The following is an 18,159-nucleotide window of genomic DNA, read 5'->3' as shown; positions in this document are numbered from 1 at the left end:
TGATTCTAAACAGAGCCCTTGATTAAGCCTAAACCTAATCATTTTCCATAACTCCAGTTTTATTTGATTTTATGTGCTTGCACACAGACACACTTAAAGAACATATGTTTATATTTATATATAAAATATGGATGATATGGGAGTTTCTGAGAAATGATTTGTTAATGGAAATTTATTAACTATAACCTTTGAATACAAGAGAAACTTCAATATGTACAAATCAGCGTAAGTTCCCAGTTCCTAAACTTTGGTTATATGAATATGCCTCAAGCACCATAGAACAAACAATAATTTTAATTTGAAAAGAAAAAAATACTCAAGAAAAGAAAAATCCTGCAACTCTCTGGTATCTTTTCTTTTTTTTTAAAACACCATTCAGGAAACTCTTTTATTGTACATTTCCTTCCATCTTAGTCAGTTTCCAAAAACGGTATTAATAAAAATTGATCAGGGAAGAAAGGACTGACAAACCACTGTAGATCAAGGTGATGTCGCAAAAGAACTATATCTGGATATTATTCTGTCTGAATTACAAAATTGTTTTAACCTAGGGGATGTGTATTATGTAACGTATGAAAAAAATCCTCAACTCTTCGTTTTCAAAATTCAAAAACTCAAACACAATCGTAACAAGGGTTGGGGGTGAAAGGCTTACAGGGAAATCTTTAGCAAACCCAGTTAAAAACTTCTTGGTTTTCAACTTCTTCCCTGGCATCTACTAGCTGCAGAGGCAATGTGCATAATATACAGGCATCAAAAAAGAGACCTGACAGGCTGAGCATAACCCTTCATGGGATTTCACAGAAAATCTGAGGGGCAAGGAAAGAAAAACTGAAGGATGAAGACTAAAATAGAAAAAAAGGCAAACAAAATATATTTAAGCCTGTGTATGTGAGGATGGAGGGGGCTTACATGTACAAACTGACAAGTGCCGGTATGTGGAAGGGATTGCATCCTTGCCCACTAACTGGATTATATACACATTTATATTAAGTTAAGTCAATTTGTATATTACACCTGACAAGTCCAATAGGACGTTTCTGGTGAGAGGTGGAAGGAGGTTCTAATTACTCAGCTCCTCAGGCCCCGGTCCTTTGTCCTGGCTGGTTGGTGGTCTCTGCACAGGACTCAACAGCATGGTATATGAATGGATAAAGTTTGATGTCTGGTCCGGGGGTGGAACAGTTTCTGCATTCTTCATTGTAATACCGGAGCAACAGCTTAAATACTTCTCCTGGAGAGTAAAGGCCAGACCAATATCCACATTAAGATATACAGATGTATAAAATTACTAAAGAACACTCCACATGTTAACATGTGCTCACTTTTGGCTTTTGAAAATAAAGCATGAATGTCATATTCCTGGAAGGCTTTTCTGACATAAAGTTAAAAAAATTTTTTTAAGTACCGTAAATAAACTACTTATTAGTTCATGACAACAACGGGCTATACATGGTACATCAGCCATCTATCATTTTAGGAGTCTGTGGCAACTTTATTTCTACATTCAGCTCCCAGGATACCAAGGCCTTTCACATCCAGCTGAAATACAGCAAATGAATATGCTGTTATGTCTGATAAATATGACTCAGAGTGAGGCCTCTTAGACTTGAACTTATCCTCCTATGCCATCCCTCTTTTAGTTTTCTATATGCATAAATGTAAAAATGGATATTAAACTCCAGCTTCTTGGCCTGACTTTAATAAGCTGACATACCCATTCAAGATAGCAGATAAAACTTTGTCAGAAAAAAGATTCTGCAGATGTTGCCCAACTAAGACTCTGTCCACCCTTCTCAAAGTCATGCTTTCATTTCTTATCCACCATAATCCATCCAGTTTCAGCAAGTGTTTGATTGTCCACCAAGATGGTGGACAGTCTTACCTAGATACCAAGTGTCAAGTCTATTTCCTACTTACCAACAGTTAGTTTCCTTTCAGTAAGGAAAGTGTGCATGCTGTAAATGTCTCTCATCAATTCTGAGTCCCCAAAGGTGAAATAAACCACATCACGCTCAGCTACAGCAGCTGCCAGTATCTGTATTAAGGCTGTAGCAAAGAGAAAAAAAACACACAGCTATATTATGACACTTCCCATTAAGACACCTTCAGTTCTTTCAACCAGCTAAATTACAGCTGGTGTGCCACAGCTTTATTCTGGATTACAGATTTATAAACCAAATATGTGTTATTAGAAATGGCAAATACAGATGGGTATAATTCATCTAGTTGTGTGACTTTTCAGACATGCTCTGAGAATATCATTAAGCCACAGAATTCCACACAAGCACCTTTGTAGGAAAATAAAGGAAGATGCATCCGAGGCAGCACAGTCAAGGCACTAAGGAGCTATTTTCTTTCACTTATATTAATTTGGAACTAAACTTCTTTGCTTGCTTGATTTGATTATTTTGTTTTATTACATAGTCACCAGTCTTTTGTATCACAGGAGTCTCTATGATTTTTCATGAATAATGCACTTGGGAGGTTCTAATGCTCTCATTAACCCTACAGCAAGCATTCTCAAAATGGCTTAGAGTGTACACCTGCATCCTTCCTGTACTCCCACCTCCACCCAATCACTGCAGCATGGAGTCATTGTTACTGAAAAAATTGAATAGTAAATCTGGTATGCTGGAATGGGAAAATCATTGTGAACCACTGTCCCCAGAAATCAAAGTTACAAATCACAGAGCCTGAAGTATGTTTCCAAAAATTAAGTTCCTTCATAATCTTAATCTAAATGGACATTTCATTTTTCATTTTTAAAAAATATTTGAAGACTTTATTATTTTAATTCCAGTGTATTTAATATACAGTGCACAATAGAGTGATTCCTCAGTTCCATATATTACTCAATGTTCATCAAGATAAGTGGACTCTCAATCCCTTTCATCTGTTTTACCTGCCCCATTCACCTGCCCTATGCTAACCATCTGTTCTCTATAGTTAAGAGTCTGTTGGTTTGTCTCTCTTTTTTTTCCCCTTTGTTCATTTGTTTTGTTTCTTAAATTCCACATATGAGTGAAATGATATAGTGTCTTTCTTGACTAGCTTATTTTGCTTAGCATTACACTCTCTAGCTCTTTTCATGTTGTTGCAAATGGCAAGATTTCATTCTTTTTTATGGCTGAGTAATATTATACATACATACACACGTATGTGGAATATATATACCACATCTTCAGCCATTCATTTTTCGATGGACACTTGGGCTGTTTCCATAGTTTGGCTATTATAAATAACACTGCAATAAGCATAGGGGTACATATATCCCTTTGAATTAGTGTTTTCATAGTATGATTATTGGATCGTAGGGTAGTTCTATTTTTAATTTTTTGAAGAACCTCCATATTATTTTCTACAGTAGCTGCACCACTTTTCATTCCCACCAACAGTGCCAAGAGTGTTTCTTTTATTTCACACTCTTGCCAACACTTGTTTCTTGAGTTTTTGACTTTAGCCATTCTGATAGGTGTAAAATGATATCTTCTTATGGTTTTGATTTTCATTTCCCTGATGATGAGGTTTATGTTGAGTATCTTTTTATGTGTCTATCAGCCATTTGTATGTCTTCTTTGGAGAAAAGTCAACAAGTTTATTTTAAATAACAATAAAACTGAACATAGGTATAAACTGAAAAAAACAACAAAGGTATAATATCTTTTACTTCATAAAAAGGGAGATGGGAATAAAACTAAAACATTATGGAGAATAACTTCAGTATAGTTCTGATTTTGAGAACATGGGTTTTTTTTTTTTTAATTTTATTTTTTAAAGATTTTTATTTATTTATTTGACAGAGATCACAAGTAGGCAGAGAGGCAGGCAGAGAGAGAGAGAGAGAAGGAAGCAGGCTCCCTCCTGAGCAGAAAGCCCGAGATGTGGGGCTTGATCACACGACCCTGGGATAATGACCTGAGCCAAAGGCAGAGGCTTTAACCGACTGAGCCACCCAGGCACCCCTTATTTTGAGAGCATGTTGATACTCTATATATTCAAAAAATAAAAGTAAGAATGGGAATGGAGAGGAAACTATAATTAAATGCAAACAATAACAAATTAGCCTAATTTTATTTCAAAAGAATAACATAACTACACTGAAGGGAAAAGGAAAAACAAAAAGATGAAAGAAAAAAAGAACTAACCCAAGTAACTTATGAGCATAATATATGAGTAGTATACTGTCAGTCTTGGGCAAGGAGAAAAGAATTACAAACAAATCCTCAATTCTTTTTACTAGGTTTGCTTACCACAGTAGTTCAGGCAAAACAATTTTGAAACTATTTTTAAATATATTTCAGGATTGAGCAAATGAGTAAAGGTGTTGATACTGTTGGGAGCTGGGGGACACAGAAGAGGGGACACACAAGCCTGAATGGGGGAAGAAAAAAATAACAGGGATGGATTGAAATGGAAGGCACTAGTGTATACTCAGAGACTTGTAAAATACATACATTTGTGTTTGTGTGTATGTGTGTATTCTTAGCTTTGTCTGCTAAAGTGCTTTAAAAGAAGACACCCGGGGCGCCTGGGTGGCTCAGTGGGTTAAAGCCTCTGCCTTCGGCTCAGGTCATGATCCCAGGGTCCTGGGATCGAGCCCCGCATTGGGCTCTCTGCTCAGCAGGGAGCCTGCTTCCTCCTCTCTCTGCCTGCCTCTCTGCCTACTTGTGATCTCTGTCTGTCTAATAAATAAATAAAATTAAAAAAAAAAAAATAAAATAAAAGAAGACACCCCAGCAGCAACGAGCACATCTAGTGCCCAGATCTTGGTCTCTAATACCATTCCCCCTTTAAAGGAGCTGGATTCCTCAGGGAAATGCCTGATTCCACGGTTAAAATAGGATAGGTACAAGATAAGCCCAGGATATTTTGTTATACCAGAAATCAGAGAAAGTGCTCAGGATATAGGAGCCAGTTTGAAGGAGAGCCCACTAGTCAACTCTGGACAAGCTCAGCACGAAAATATTAAATACAGTAATAAATTACAAACCACTGAAAAAATATGAATTCTTGATAATGATAATGATTCTTCTCACTGATAACATATAATAGAAAAAAAGAAGGAGGGGCTCTTACTCATAGGAGAAAGTCAAAGACTAAATCAGTAAGGTGGAAGGAGAGATAGCACAGGATAATCCTCTTTTGCAGCCATCATGGTAAAGACTGAATCAGGCAAAAATCACTAAAGGATGCCAAATCTAACGGAAATTTTGTCTTAAAGTATCTTTTCAGATGGCTTATTAGCTACAAGGCAGGGAAAAACTATCTATACAGTGGAGAAATAAGACAACACCTTGACTGCATAATCAAAATTAACACCACCAATGGAGTCAGAGGGCCATCAAGTGCCTCTAAATACTATTATCTATGCAGTACTCTAAGAATGCATAACCTCAACCTAATTATGAGGAAACAGCAGACAAACTCAAGGAACACAGTGTTTTTTAAATACATGTCAATGTCATAAAAGATTAAAAAAAAAAAAAAAAAGCTATGGAAATACTCCAAATTCAAAAGGAGGCTAAAAGACGTAACTAAAGGCAATACCTGACCCTGGACCGTGTATTGGAGGGCAAGAAGGCTATAAATGGTTTTATTACAGCACTTGACAAAACTGGAACATAGATGATAGAGTAGATAAAACTATTCTATCAATATACATTTATGAGTTTAATAATTATAAGGTGTTTATATAAGAGAATATTTTATTCTTAGGAAGCACATACTGGAAGTATGTAGGAAAACAGGTATAATGTATATAACTTGAGCTCAAAGTGTTCAGAAAAATTGTCCATGTGTGTATTCATATATATGCATGTCCACACACACACACACACACACACAGTCGTTTTTCCTTTTATAACTTTTTGCATATTTGAAATCATGTTCAAATAAAAAGTTTTTAAAAATTATGTAAGAAAGAAAAATATATTTAAGTTGGACTAGTAAATTTGATAGAGCTGACTATCCCCAAATTTGGAAAATCATCTAAGACATAATACATGTGAGATTCTAAAATACCAAAGTATTACCTAATTTCCAAACTAATATTTATTGAATATCTACAACATGGGAGGTACCATGACTAGGCCTCATTAATCTTACAGTGTTGAAAGTAATTAATCTCAAAATAGAGGTAAGTTTTAATTAAAACTGTTCAACCAACTTGTGCATATATTAAAGCTTCAGTACACTCAATTTTAAAAGGTTCCTAATTAACCTAAACTACATATAAAAAAGGAAAAACAAATTGTCACTTTCCTCTATCAAGAAGTATCATTTCTTACCTTTAGTTTGAATGAAAATTTCGCTTTAAATATTTCCTATTAAAAAAAGAGAAACCCAAAGAAAAGTCCTTTCAGTTCTATTTCCTCCTTATATACATAAATACAAGATCACTGGTCATTTGCCACTTATGAAAATGAAGTCTGAATAAAAACATCCAAAACGTATCACCCTATAGAATATATTTTAAGAAAGCTTCACAGGCCATCTTGTTCCTATGGATAGGCTCTTAGGGCTAAGCTTGGACATAGCTACCAAAAAGAGGTTGGATCGTAGTAAGAGAAACCAATTTACATTACATTTTTTATTTCACATCCATTTCTATTTGGGCTGCAACATTAGCATGTGTCAGGCAGGTTGGGACTGGATACAGGAGACTGGAGTTCAGTCCTCACCCATCTGCTAGCTCTCTAGATCCATGACTTTGGCCAAGTCACTTAACTCTCTTGCCTGCATTTTTTCCCAGCTATGCTATGAAGGAGTTGGATCAGATGATCCCTAAAGACTCTTTTAGAGTGGAGAATTCCATAATCCCTGCTATAATTTTTTTCCTTGCACTGGATATTAGGCTATAAATATACAAGTGAAATTTCCAGAAATATAAATAAATCTTGACTATACATATATCAGTAATCACTAACAAAAGATCATTTTAAACAGAACTGTCTTCAGACTTCACTATCTACAACATCTCCAAGACCTTTGCAAATCTAAAGAATTAAGTCTCAGAATTTAGGTGAATTCTCTTGCATCCCAAGTTAGATGAGAATAAATCACAAATCTAATAGGGTATATGGACTAAGTCCAAGTATGATATAAAAGCATCAAATTCTAACTTCCAGCACAACTAGGTGCCAAAATAATCACTTAAATTAACCTGCAGGGAGCTTGATTTTAATTTTCTTTTTGGCATCAATGTTAAGCTATGAAGAAAATTCAAATACATATAAATAACACCAAAAAACAATTCATAGTGTCCTCCTGCAACAAATGAACCAAACTAAAAATGAGTAAAATGATGGATACTCATACCACAGGTGTGGTTTGAGGCCATCAGCTTATGATTTTAGTAACAATTGCTAACACCGAGTTCTTACAGCATGCTGAATGGTTCTAGCAGCTTTAAAAGCACAAACTCAAGATTTACAAGAATCAACTCAGTTAATCCTTACAAAAACTGGATACGGGACATATTAGTATCATCTCCATTTTGAAAATAAGGCAAGATGTGTATCAAAAGGTTAAATAATTCATCTAGGGTTACAAATTTGTGTGATACTTATTCATAATTTAATTTTTAAAATGCTTTATATCATGCATATACTATGCATTTCCCCTGCTTTGGCAGTATTCCAAAAACATATTTCCATGTCAGCAGTTGTATTTTTGCAACAGTTAAAATGTCTGCATAATATTTCATTACATAGATGTACCACAATATCTTTCTTTCCAAAATCAGTATTAGCAAATAATTCCCCACTAAAGAATAAATAACTACTTCAATTTTTAAATGATTATTCAAATTCATGAAGAGGAGGGAGTTGTTAAAAAGTCACTCTAAAGTTTAAGTCTCAATACTTGAGAAAATGAAATACATAATGAAAATCTTTGAATGCTATGCTTGATACTCACCAGGGGAAACAAAACTATAATCTGAGAAAAAGATTTTTTATGCCATAAGGAAAAGAAAGGAAACAAACTCATTTATAAAGCTTCTCAAATTGTCCATCACAAATGACCAAGGCTTATGGCAGACCTGGTTTTTTGGATTGATGATATGAATCTACTCATTCATTTTACTTACGGGAAAAACAGAAAAAAAGTGTCTGTCATAAGATCAATAAGCCTAGAGCGAAAAACAGGTTTCTCAAACAAACTAAGGATGATAAAGGATTTCATAAAGTCAGAAATTCTTTCTTCTATAGATTTTCAAAACACTGAAAATAATAACATGTAGTTTTTGTTTCTGAATATGAAAAAAGTATGGGTAAGAAAATCTTTAGAATGAAGAAATAGAAAAGATTTTTCTAAACATGCCACAAATACGTGAACACATAAAAATTAACTCCACATGACAACAACCTAGTAGGCTGAAATAAATGAAAAGAACTGAGAAAAATACCTGCAACATGATAATTAACATTTTTTAATATACAAAGTTATTAATAGTCAATGAAAAGTCAAAACTATTCCCAAAGAGCTAAGTGAACAGAAGAGTGAAAAAGCAATTCACAAAGCAAATAAAAATGGGCAGTCTATGTATGAAAAATGTTAAACCTCAGAGAAATTTTAAAAGTTGACAAAATCTCATATTGGTAAAGTTTCTTATATAAGGAAGATAGTATAAATTGACACGGCTTTTCAGGACAGTTTGCAACAAGTAATCAAAATATAAAGATATATATGTCCTCTGAGTCATTGATCTCACTTATAGGAATTAATTCTACAAAAATAATGGTATGTAACATATATTTATATATTGCAGTATTGCTTATGAGATAAAATAAACCAACTGTATATAAATGGGAGAACCAGTGAAATAAATTATGGTACAAAGAGGTACATACAACAGAATGCTATGTAGCTATTATGTTGACAGTACATTTACATTTGTTGGTGTTGAAAGAAATCCATTAGACTGTAGGGTTTTCAAAAAGAAGAGTTTAGAGCATAGACAGTATGGTGTGATGTTATTAATGTCAAATGGTTACACAGATTGTTACATAGGAATGTCTTCTGAAAGGATGGTCACCAAATGCTAACAATGAATTCTGATGATTTTTACATACTTCATAATATTTTTCTGGATTAAAAAAATAGTAAATGTGTCACTTTTACAAAAGTAACACTCATAAATTATGACAGACTTAACTGTTTTATTCCCAGCGAAACAGATTTTATCTGTATCTAGGTTGGCTATCAAGTCTAGTTGTTTTATGTTTGCTTTGTTTTCTTGTTACTTTAATAACTGTAGTGTAACAAAGAATTTCAAAAACCTCTGGAATTTTCAGAGTGATACTGTCTTTGTTATGCTAAGGAAGTGACTCTGGGAGGGCCCTGAGAGAGCTTTAAGTTTGGGATTTTCAGCCATTGACCTCCAGGGAGTGGAAGGAGGGCTGAAATTGAGTTCAATGATGCGGCCAATGATTTTATCAACGATGCCTACATAATGAAGCCCCAGTGAAAACTTCCGGACATCAAAGGTCAGTGGAGCCTCCAGGTTAACAAACACATTAATGTGTGAGGAGGGTGATGTGCCCTGACACCACAGACAGAAGGCATGGAAACTCTGTATTCCCTCCCAGATCTCACTCACCTGTTACCATAAAACTGTAGTAGCACCTTCCTGAGCTCTCTGAGTTATTCCAGTGCATTATCAAACCCAAAGGGGGTTGTAAGAACCTCTTAGATTAACAGGCAGGTGGTCAGAGGTATAGGTAGCCTGGGGACACCCTGCCCCATACTTGTGGCTAGAGTGTGAAGTAGGGGTGGTCTTATGGAGGACTCTGCCCTTAACCTGTTGGATTTGTACTAACTCCAGGAGTTAATGGCAGGATTATATTGCAGCACACCTAGCTGGTATCAGACCAGTCAGGCTGACACAGAACAGTAACCTTCCTAAGTAATGACATAATACTATTTTCTGTAACTAGCACTTTTGAGAGTTAAGAAAATGTCATAATTTGCTAAACGGCCAACAGTTTTGTTGATCAGATTTTGTGATATTTTTACCATAAACAATAAAATGAAAGAAATGTTTATCCTTCTTGGGTATCCAAATGGCTCCTCGAATATGTTATTCATGCAGCTCTCCTAAGCTATACTCTCACACATGTGTACCTTTACTCACTACTATACTACATTTGTCTATGCCTCTCCCATATACTGTGAATTTCAAAGCAAGGACTACATCTTATTCACTTTTGTACTCTCAGTCTACCACAACAGATGCCTCTTAAGTTTGGTGAATGCATGAGTCAACAAAATAGTTCTGTCCATCAAAATCACTTCTGCCAAGGAAGGAGCTTAATGGGTGCTTTGGTTTGAAACTTCATAGTCATTTTGGACTCCTCCGTATCTCTATTCAACTAAATACTGTGTCTGATAGATCAAAGAGATAAGTGACTTCTGCAGGAAAATAGTAAATAAAAATAAGAATTCCTTTAAACATGATAAGGAAAAAAAGAGGATGATGTCAAATATTGTTTTTCTCTTCTCTTTGATCTTTGTGGTCTCTTATTACAATAGAACCTTAGAAATCCCAGTTTGAAGGACTAACTTTTCTCCCTAGTCACAATGCTATTAGCCTTCTTAAAACAACTGATTTACTCACCTTTTAATCTAGCGTCACCACCAAAGGCACCACAGCCCCAGTTTCCCGTGGCCACTGCAGAAAGATTCTCTGAAGAAACTCCAGGACGGAGAAATCCACAGTAAGCCTGCAGGATGAAAGAAACATCACAACATGTGAGTGACTAGACACTAACAGTATTTCTGGATGATGTACTAGGATCAGGAGCTATTATCAAGTTTATGTTCTATTCCCTTTCTCCCTCCCTTCTCTCCCTCCTTTCTTTCTCTCTTTTGGGGCCAAGGTAGAGGGAAAAGCATAAAATCCTGGGATTATACAAGAAGAGAGTAAGAAATGATCAATTCTAGTATTTATTTCTTTTGATGCTAGACAAATCAAAGCCTTTAAACTAATACAGGTCTTGGGGCGCCTGGGTGGCTCAGTGGGTTAAGCCTCTGCCTTCGGCTCAGGTCATGATCTCAGGGTCCTGGGATCGAGCCCCGCATCGGGCTCTCTGCTCAGCGGGAAGCCTGCTTCCTCCTCTCTCTCTGCCTGCCTCTCTGCCTACTTGTGATGTCTCTCTGTCAAGTAAATAAATAAAAAATCTTAAAAAAAAAAAATAAAATAAACTAATACAGGTCTCAGTTTCTTTATCTTAATCAAACAAATATAAATGGATATATCAGAGATATTCAAGAACTGATGGGATCCAAATTACAAACTACCAAGAACTAAAGGGAGGAAAGGCACTTAACACATTTCTTTATTTGAAGGCTTCTGATCACCCCCTTTTTTCCATTATGCTTCCTCAGTGCTCACTTTGAATTATTGGGACTAGATTAGTAACTGTGATTAGCTTTTAAATGTGCTTCCTGCCACTGAAATGCTTGATAATGAGCAAACAATTGTATATATAAAAGGGATTCCTACATCTGGCTATATAATAACCTTTAAGATCCCCTCCAGCTCTAAGATTCTCTTGTTTCATAGCTCTGTTTTAAGCCAGAATATTTTAAAATTTGCTAGTCACCTGAGAAAAGTAAAATATATCCTAAGGATGCTGGCTAAGTATTAATTAGAGGAACGGCTAATTTTTTATATGAGAAGACTACAGTTTAAGGTCCCAGAGTTTCTGTTTTCCATTCTGTACTGTTAGCCCGGTTGGTTTTTCTGCCTTCTAAGGGTTCTTAGTTCTCTGAAACTATCAGACTATATTAAAAAGTTTAATATAATAGCAAAGCAAATCTCCCCTGGGTTCTCTTGAGTACCAAACAAAGCCTAAAATACAGCTTACGTATATAGTAAATAAAATAAAAAGAATGATGTGTGACAAATGTTCCCAGAGAAAAACCAAGGATAAAGAAAGATGCTTCCATGAAACCCACACATAGAATATAGTAAATTGCTTTCTGAAGCTTCCACAAAGGTATAAAAATTTATTTTACACACTGTCTGGATAGATTAACAAGGCTATTCCTTCCACCCCCTCCTGGGCTGTAAATCCTGACAGATATTAATTATAAGTTGGTACCAGACCATTATTCAACGCTGTGATACAGAGCTTACAGTAGAACTCACAAATTACCTGTGTAATCAGATGCATGGAGCTTCTGAAAGTCTCTTTCAGATCAAAAATATCAAAGAGCTCAATTTTTTTTCATCAGGTTCTTAAAAAATATAGAGTTTCTGTCTTTATGCCAACAAGGGAGAGAACAAACTCTGTCAGAATAGACATAACTTTGCCACTTGGTTTGTTATCAAATTCTCCTTAACAGGCCTACACGAAGAAGATGATATCTTAGCCTCCTGTTGGGGCTGCCTCTCTTTTATACTGTCAGAATGGCTTTAGTCTCTTCCTACTGCCATCTCTGTTATCTGGGCTGACATCTTTAATGAGCAAACATAGCTTGGTGAAACTAGAGCCTAACAGAGAACTTGAAATATTTATATTATTAGGAGAAAAATCTAATCTAAAGGGCTAATCAACTGTACTAAAACAAACAAACAAAAAAACAAACCACACAAAAAAACCCCTCCACAACTACCTTGAAAAATGGCCATAACAAAAACAAACTATAAAACTGACATTAATTGCATTTGGTGTTTTGATCAAAACGAATCCAAACTTTAAAAAGTTAACCAGAAATTAAATGATATACAACAACTATAAAGTAATCGGGTATAAAGAATAACTGTTTATAATCATTAAATACAAATTTTATTCTGTTTAAACCAAGCATTTCTAAAGTCAGAAATAAGAGACAGGCAGCAAGCTCCTCTGAGTCCTCTTTAGAGAGACAACCTATGTTTCTCCCTCCTACAGTAAGGAGAGGGATCCCTCAAATGCTGGAGACCAGAAAACGGTCACTAATCAGGAATCATTTCCTTTTACAACAGCAATGGGACCCTTTATTAAAAAATAAAGTTCAGATATGGATAGAGACCTCAAAAGGGTTGCCACGTTCTTACTTCATGGGGAAAGGTACTAGGAGTTCTCAAGAGCTCCATGCTGGCAACAAATAACATTTTTTTCCCCCACACTCACAGCCAGAGCACCTGAGGAGATTAATCAGAGCATTAAGAAGAAAAAGCCAGCTCAAACTCTATAGTCACATCCTGACCTGACATTCACCAATGACAGAGTTATTATTATTATTATTATTATTTTACTAATAAACAACTTTAAAGGGAAAAGGGGAATCATTCATATCTTGGACAGTAAGTAGAGGATACCAATGAACAGTTATCTCTCAGAATGAATTTTGATGGGAAGGAAAGAAGAAAGGGAAGATAAAGGTATTTTTGGAGTCCTGAAGGTACAAAGGGGAGCTTTGAAAAGCAAGAGACAGAAAGAAAACACTGGTATCTAGAGTTACAAACTAGAGCTTAGCTGGGAAATAATGAGATAAAGACAGAAATGTAGGACAGAAGCAAAGAAAGTGAAAAATAAAACAAAGAAAAAAAAAACAGTTGTAAAAACCTACAGGCCCAGAAGAGGACCCAGAAAATACTCAGGACCCAGGTACTCCCGGAAATATTGGTCACAAACACTGAGGCACACACACACATGAACACATGCACACTGAAGTAAGAACTTAGGCTTCAACACCAAGGGTAGCAGGCCCAATAGATATAATTAAACTATCTTTCATTATAATATAAACAGTTTATACTGTTTGCTAGATTAATAATTTAACAATTATTGTTCCTAAAGAGTTGTTTACTTGAAGACAACCTACCACCACTTGTCTAACTTAAACATAGGTGGTACCAATACTGATTTTCTGAGATCTTAGAATACTATGATTTCTTAAAAACAAACATAACATTAAAAAAATCCTTAATAATCTCTTGGAAAAGGGGCACCTGTGTGCCTCAGTCAGTTGACTGGCTGGCTTTTGATGTCAGCTGAGGTCATGATCTTGGGGTCCTGAGATTGAGCCCCAGGTAAGGTTCTGCACTCAGCACGGCATCTGCTTGAGGATTTTTTAAAAAAAGAATCTTTTGGAAGAGAATAAAGTAATATTAATCAAGAGTCTTAAAATATCCTTAGAGGGGCACCTGGCTGGCTGAGTTTGTAGAGCATGTGACTCTTGATCTCAGGGTTGTGAGTTCAAGCCCCACACTGGGCGTGGAGCCTACTTAAAAAAAAATATTATCGGGGCACCTGGGTGGCTCAGTGTGTTAAGCCTCTGCCTTCTACTCAGGTCATGACCTTAGGGTCCTGGGATCCAGCCCCACACTGGGCTCTCTTCTCAGCAGGGGGCCTGCTTCTCCCTCCCTCTCTCTGTCTGCCTCTCTGTCTACTTGTGATCTCTCTCATAAATAAATAAAATCTTAAAAAAAAAAATGAACCTCTTGGATATTTCAAAAAAAAATTATCCTTAGATTAAATAATAACAATTTTGCAAATTTCTTTTGTTATTTGATTAAATAACAAAGAGGTTTATTACTACATTATGGATAATGAGAGAAACTTAGGAACACCTAATTGTTCAAAAATAGTAGTTTAATCATCCTACCATCAATCCTACCAGTTTTATGGACATTAAACATATTATGAAAATATTAGGAAATATGAAAAATATTTACAATATATTGATAAACAGGTAAAATACAAAGTTATAGATAACTTTTAAACATATTTTTATGAAACAAAATATTCATGTGGAACGACCTATAACAGTGAAAACAACTTTTTGAAAGGTAGGATCATGGGTGACTTTTTTCTCTTTAAAATAACTGCAACATTAGTGAACTGATTTTGCTTTTGTTTAAAATGAAAGAATTATGCAGACCTTAGTTTCCTTGTGTGTGAAATCAAAGACTGGATTAGGTATACCTATTGTTATTCTGATTCTACATATTCAGAGACTGAAGGAAAAATTCACTAAAAATGACACATTTTGGGCTAATATTCCTGAACAGTAGTGACACACAGTTGACCCTTGATCACAATGGATTTGAACTGCATGGTCCACTTAAATGCAGGGGTTTTTCTGGATAAATACAGTATAGTACTGTAAATGTATTTTCTCTTATGATTTTCTTAACATTTTCTTTAGCTTAAGAATACAGTATATATAATACATAAAACATACAAACTATGTGTTAATCAACTGTTTATGTTGTCTATAAGGCTTCCAGTCAATAGTGGGCTATTAATAGTTAAGTTCTGGGGGAGTTCAAAGTTACATGTAGATTTCTGACCATGCAGACGGTTGGCATCCCTGATCTCCAAGTTGTTCAAGAGTCAACTGTACTTTAAGAAAATATAAATGATCAGATGTTGAATTCCTCCTCCATTTTAACACTCTCACAACTGAGCTATATCAGCTACTTTATGTGTTAAACTTCTTAGAAAAGAAATACCAGCAGCTATTATTGAATCAAACTCTGGTTTAATAACAACCTCTTTCCAAATCTGTTAATGGGTAATACCAAAAACATCAAGAAATCAATTTAAAAAGGGTAAATGGTGATTTCATGTTGAGATGGTCAGTTTGCTTAATCAATTTCTGATCCAGAAGCCTCTATGAAATATATTCATTACTTAATCTTACTTGAATGAGTCTAACATGGTTAAATACAACTTTTCACAGATGATTTCTTTCTTCCCTTGCTGAGCTATTTGCCACTTTTGCAAGCTGGAGTCATAAATCTTCCCAACTGCAAAGATAATTCTCCTCTAGAATGTCACCCAGCTGATCTCTCACAGGATTAAACATTGCTTCACAATACCAGTTAGATAAAAGGTGACCAATTCTTCCTTTTAAAAACCAACTCTGTTTGCAGGTCACGATGTGAGTCCAATAGGACAGGGGAAACCTGGACAGAGCAGACTGTTTCCAGAGAGAATAAAACACTTTGTGGGATTGCCCTTTCAATTACTATCTGATGACTAATACCTAAAAGTAGCAAACAAGCCCCTAGAGTTCAGAGATCCACAATGAATTCTGATGGTGAAAACTGGTCTTATGCTCTCTTACTTCCTAGAAAAAATGAGTTTTTCTATTCCTGCTCACTTTCTCTCTGGCATGAAGAAGGTAGAATTGTGTAAGTCATCTCTAAAAGCATTTTAATATAGACTTCTGCTTCAAACCCAAGTTTACAAAACAGTGAGATATAAATATTTAACTTAAATTCTCTCCAAGTTGTGCTGTCAGTTTATGTAATACTCCCTGTTGCTGTACTAAAATTCATACTCTATTTAAATAGGTAAATGTAACCAATAAATGATGGAATGCTTTTATTTAGACCCAAAGTTATTTGGATTTGGATTAGTCCTCTAAGTTGTTGATGACATTTAACAAAATCATTTATTTGCCTTCTGCTTTTTCAAAGAAAGAATTAGGAAACTAATTCTCAGCTATAAAAGCAAATGTTTTGGAATTTGGCCATGAATGAAAGAACATACATTTGTCAAGTGGCTTCTCATGGTGCCAGGCCCTGAGCTAGGTGCTTTCTCAATATTAGCCCATATGCTGATGGGCCACTCTACACCTAGGGTATTTCCTTGTCTTATAAGAATTTAATAAATAGGCTGGGGGAGGGGGGAAGTCCTCAAATTTCCTTAAAAAAGTGTATCAAACAAAATAGGATATTGAGAAAAGCAATCAACTGGAGACCTGCTCACAGTATAGGACCATGATTAAAAGAAAAGAGGTAACCAAAGCATATATGCTTATAGGAGATTGTTAACAAAATGCAGGGAATATTCTTAATGATTTAAGACTGAAACAGGTTAAAAAGTCTGGAAAGACCAAGTTACAGTAATCTCTATCTGGGAGAAGTTACATTTTTAAAAAAGTGATTTGAAGCGAGGGGAACCTGAATTCAAGTCCTGAATTCATCACTGCCCGTATGTGTGACGTGGGGCAAGCTATTCAACTTCTTAAGGCTCAGTCCATGATCTCTAAATTGGAGACAAGAAGACTATCTACATCTCCCTGGGTGGTGAACTGCCAAGTAGAGTGCCTAACTATCATAAGCATTTACATCATAAGCATATCATTTAATGTTAGCTATTACTTTTTTTTTTTAAGATTTTATTTATTTATTTGACAGACAGAGATCACAAGTAGGCAGAGAGAGAGAGAGAGAGAGAGAGGAGGAGGCAGGCTTCCCACTGAGCAGAGAGCCTGATGTGGGGCTCGATCCCAGGACCCTGGGATCATGACCTGAGCCGAAGGCAGAGGCTTTAACCCACTGAGCCACCCAGGTGCCCCTAGCTATTACTTTTATTGTTGTTACTTACATAATTTAAGAAAACTTCAACCTGCATTTGACAGAAAAGAATCTCTTATGAACTATAAATTAAATGTAATGCATATTAATATAAATGATGGCAGCTTGAAACAGAAAAGTACATAACTATCAATCCATCTGCTTCATATGGTTTCATCTATTCCATACCTGAATCAACACTGGACTTACTGGGCTTTATCTAGCACCTAAAGAACATTTGGGAAATATCTATAAATTTGTAACATTTTAAGTGATTTAAGATAACATATACCTAAAAAGTTTACTTTAAAAAACTGTGTTAGTAATATCTAAAAAGTTTCATTAATCACCGACTAACACATTTAACAAATATTTTTGAGAAAATTTCAGAAGCAAGGCAGGGTGCTTATCACTGACTGGCTTGAATGAAATAAAACTTTGTCTTGTTATTTAAAGACTTACTCTTTGTGTACAAGGTAAGTTTCCTAAGGACTCTACATTCTACAAATAAATGTCTTCCAATGCTTACAACTAACCTATTCCCATAAACCAAAGTTTCACATCTTTAAACTTTCTGGTGGCTTTGAGGATAGGTAAACTGAGGTTAGGGCTGTATCAGTAAATGTAGACGTCAATAGGCCATGGGCAGTTTAAAAAAGAAAAGATTTATTTATGCCCAAGAATGTAATTTAAAAAGATTGTTATTTGCAGATAATTTCTAAAACTGAATGATCTAGCTCCTACAGAAAAGTATTTATGGGAATATAAATTTTATCCATAAGAAAAAGAACCTTTAAATTTGTGTTACTGAATGAGTATGATTAAACACATTCCCTTTTCATACATTTCTCTCC

At 35.3% G+C, this 18,159-nt stretch overlaps 1 protein-coding gene across 5 annotated transcripts in view; it reads right to left on the bottom strand.

Moving 5' to 3' along the window:
* Positions 1 to 154: 154 nt before the first annotated feature.
* Positions 155 to 18,159, bottom strand: part of PARG (poly(ADP-ribose) glycohydrolase) — a 116,276-nt gene continuing 98,271 nt past the window's right edge. For all 5 annotated transcript variants that reach the window (XM_032837659.1, XM_032837648.1, XM_032837632.1 and 2 more), the window contains 3 exons: positions 10,622 to 10,727; positions 1,921 to 2,049; positions 155 to 1,234 (listed from right to left, as the gene is read on the bottom strand). In XM_032837659.1, coding sequence (XP_032693550.1) covers positions 1,080 to 1,234; positions 1,921 to 2,049; positions 10,622 to 10,727 — 390 coding nt within the window. In that variant the 3' untranslated portion in view covers positions 155 to 1,079. The remainder of the gene's footprint in view (positions 1,235 to 1,920; positions 2,050 to 10,621; positions 10,728 to 18,159) is intronic.

This window comes from Lontra canadensis, unplaced genomic scaffold, assembly GCF_010015895.1.
Source record: "Lontra canadensis isolate GAN:19392208 unplaced genomic scaffold, GSC_riverotter_1.0 scaffold3, whole genome shotgun sequence".
NCBI lineage: Eukaryota > Metazoa > Chordata > Mammalia > Carnivora > Mustelidae > Lontra > Lontra canadensis.
This window is presented reverse-complemented; position numbering and strand designations above follow the sequence as displayed.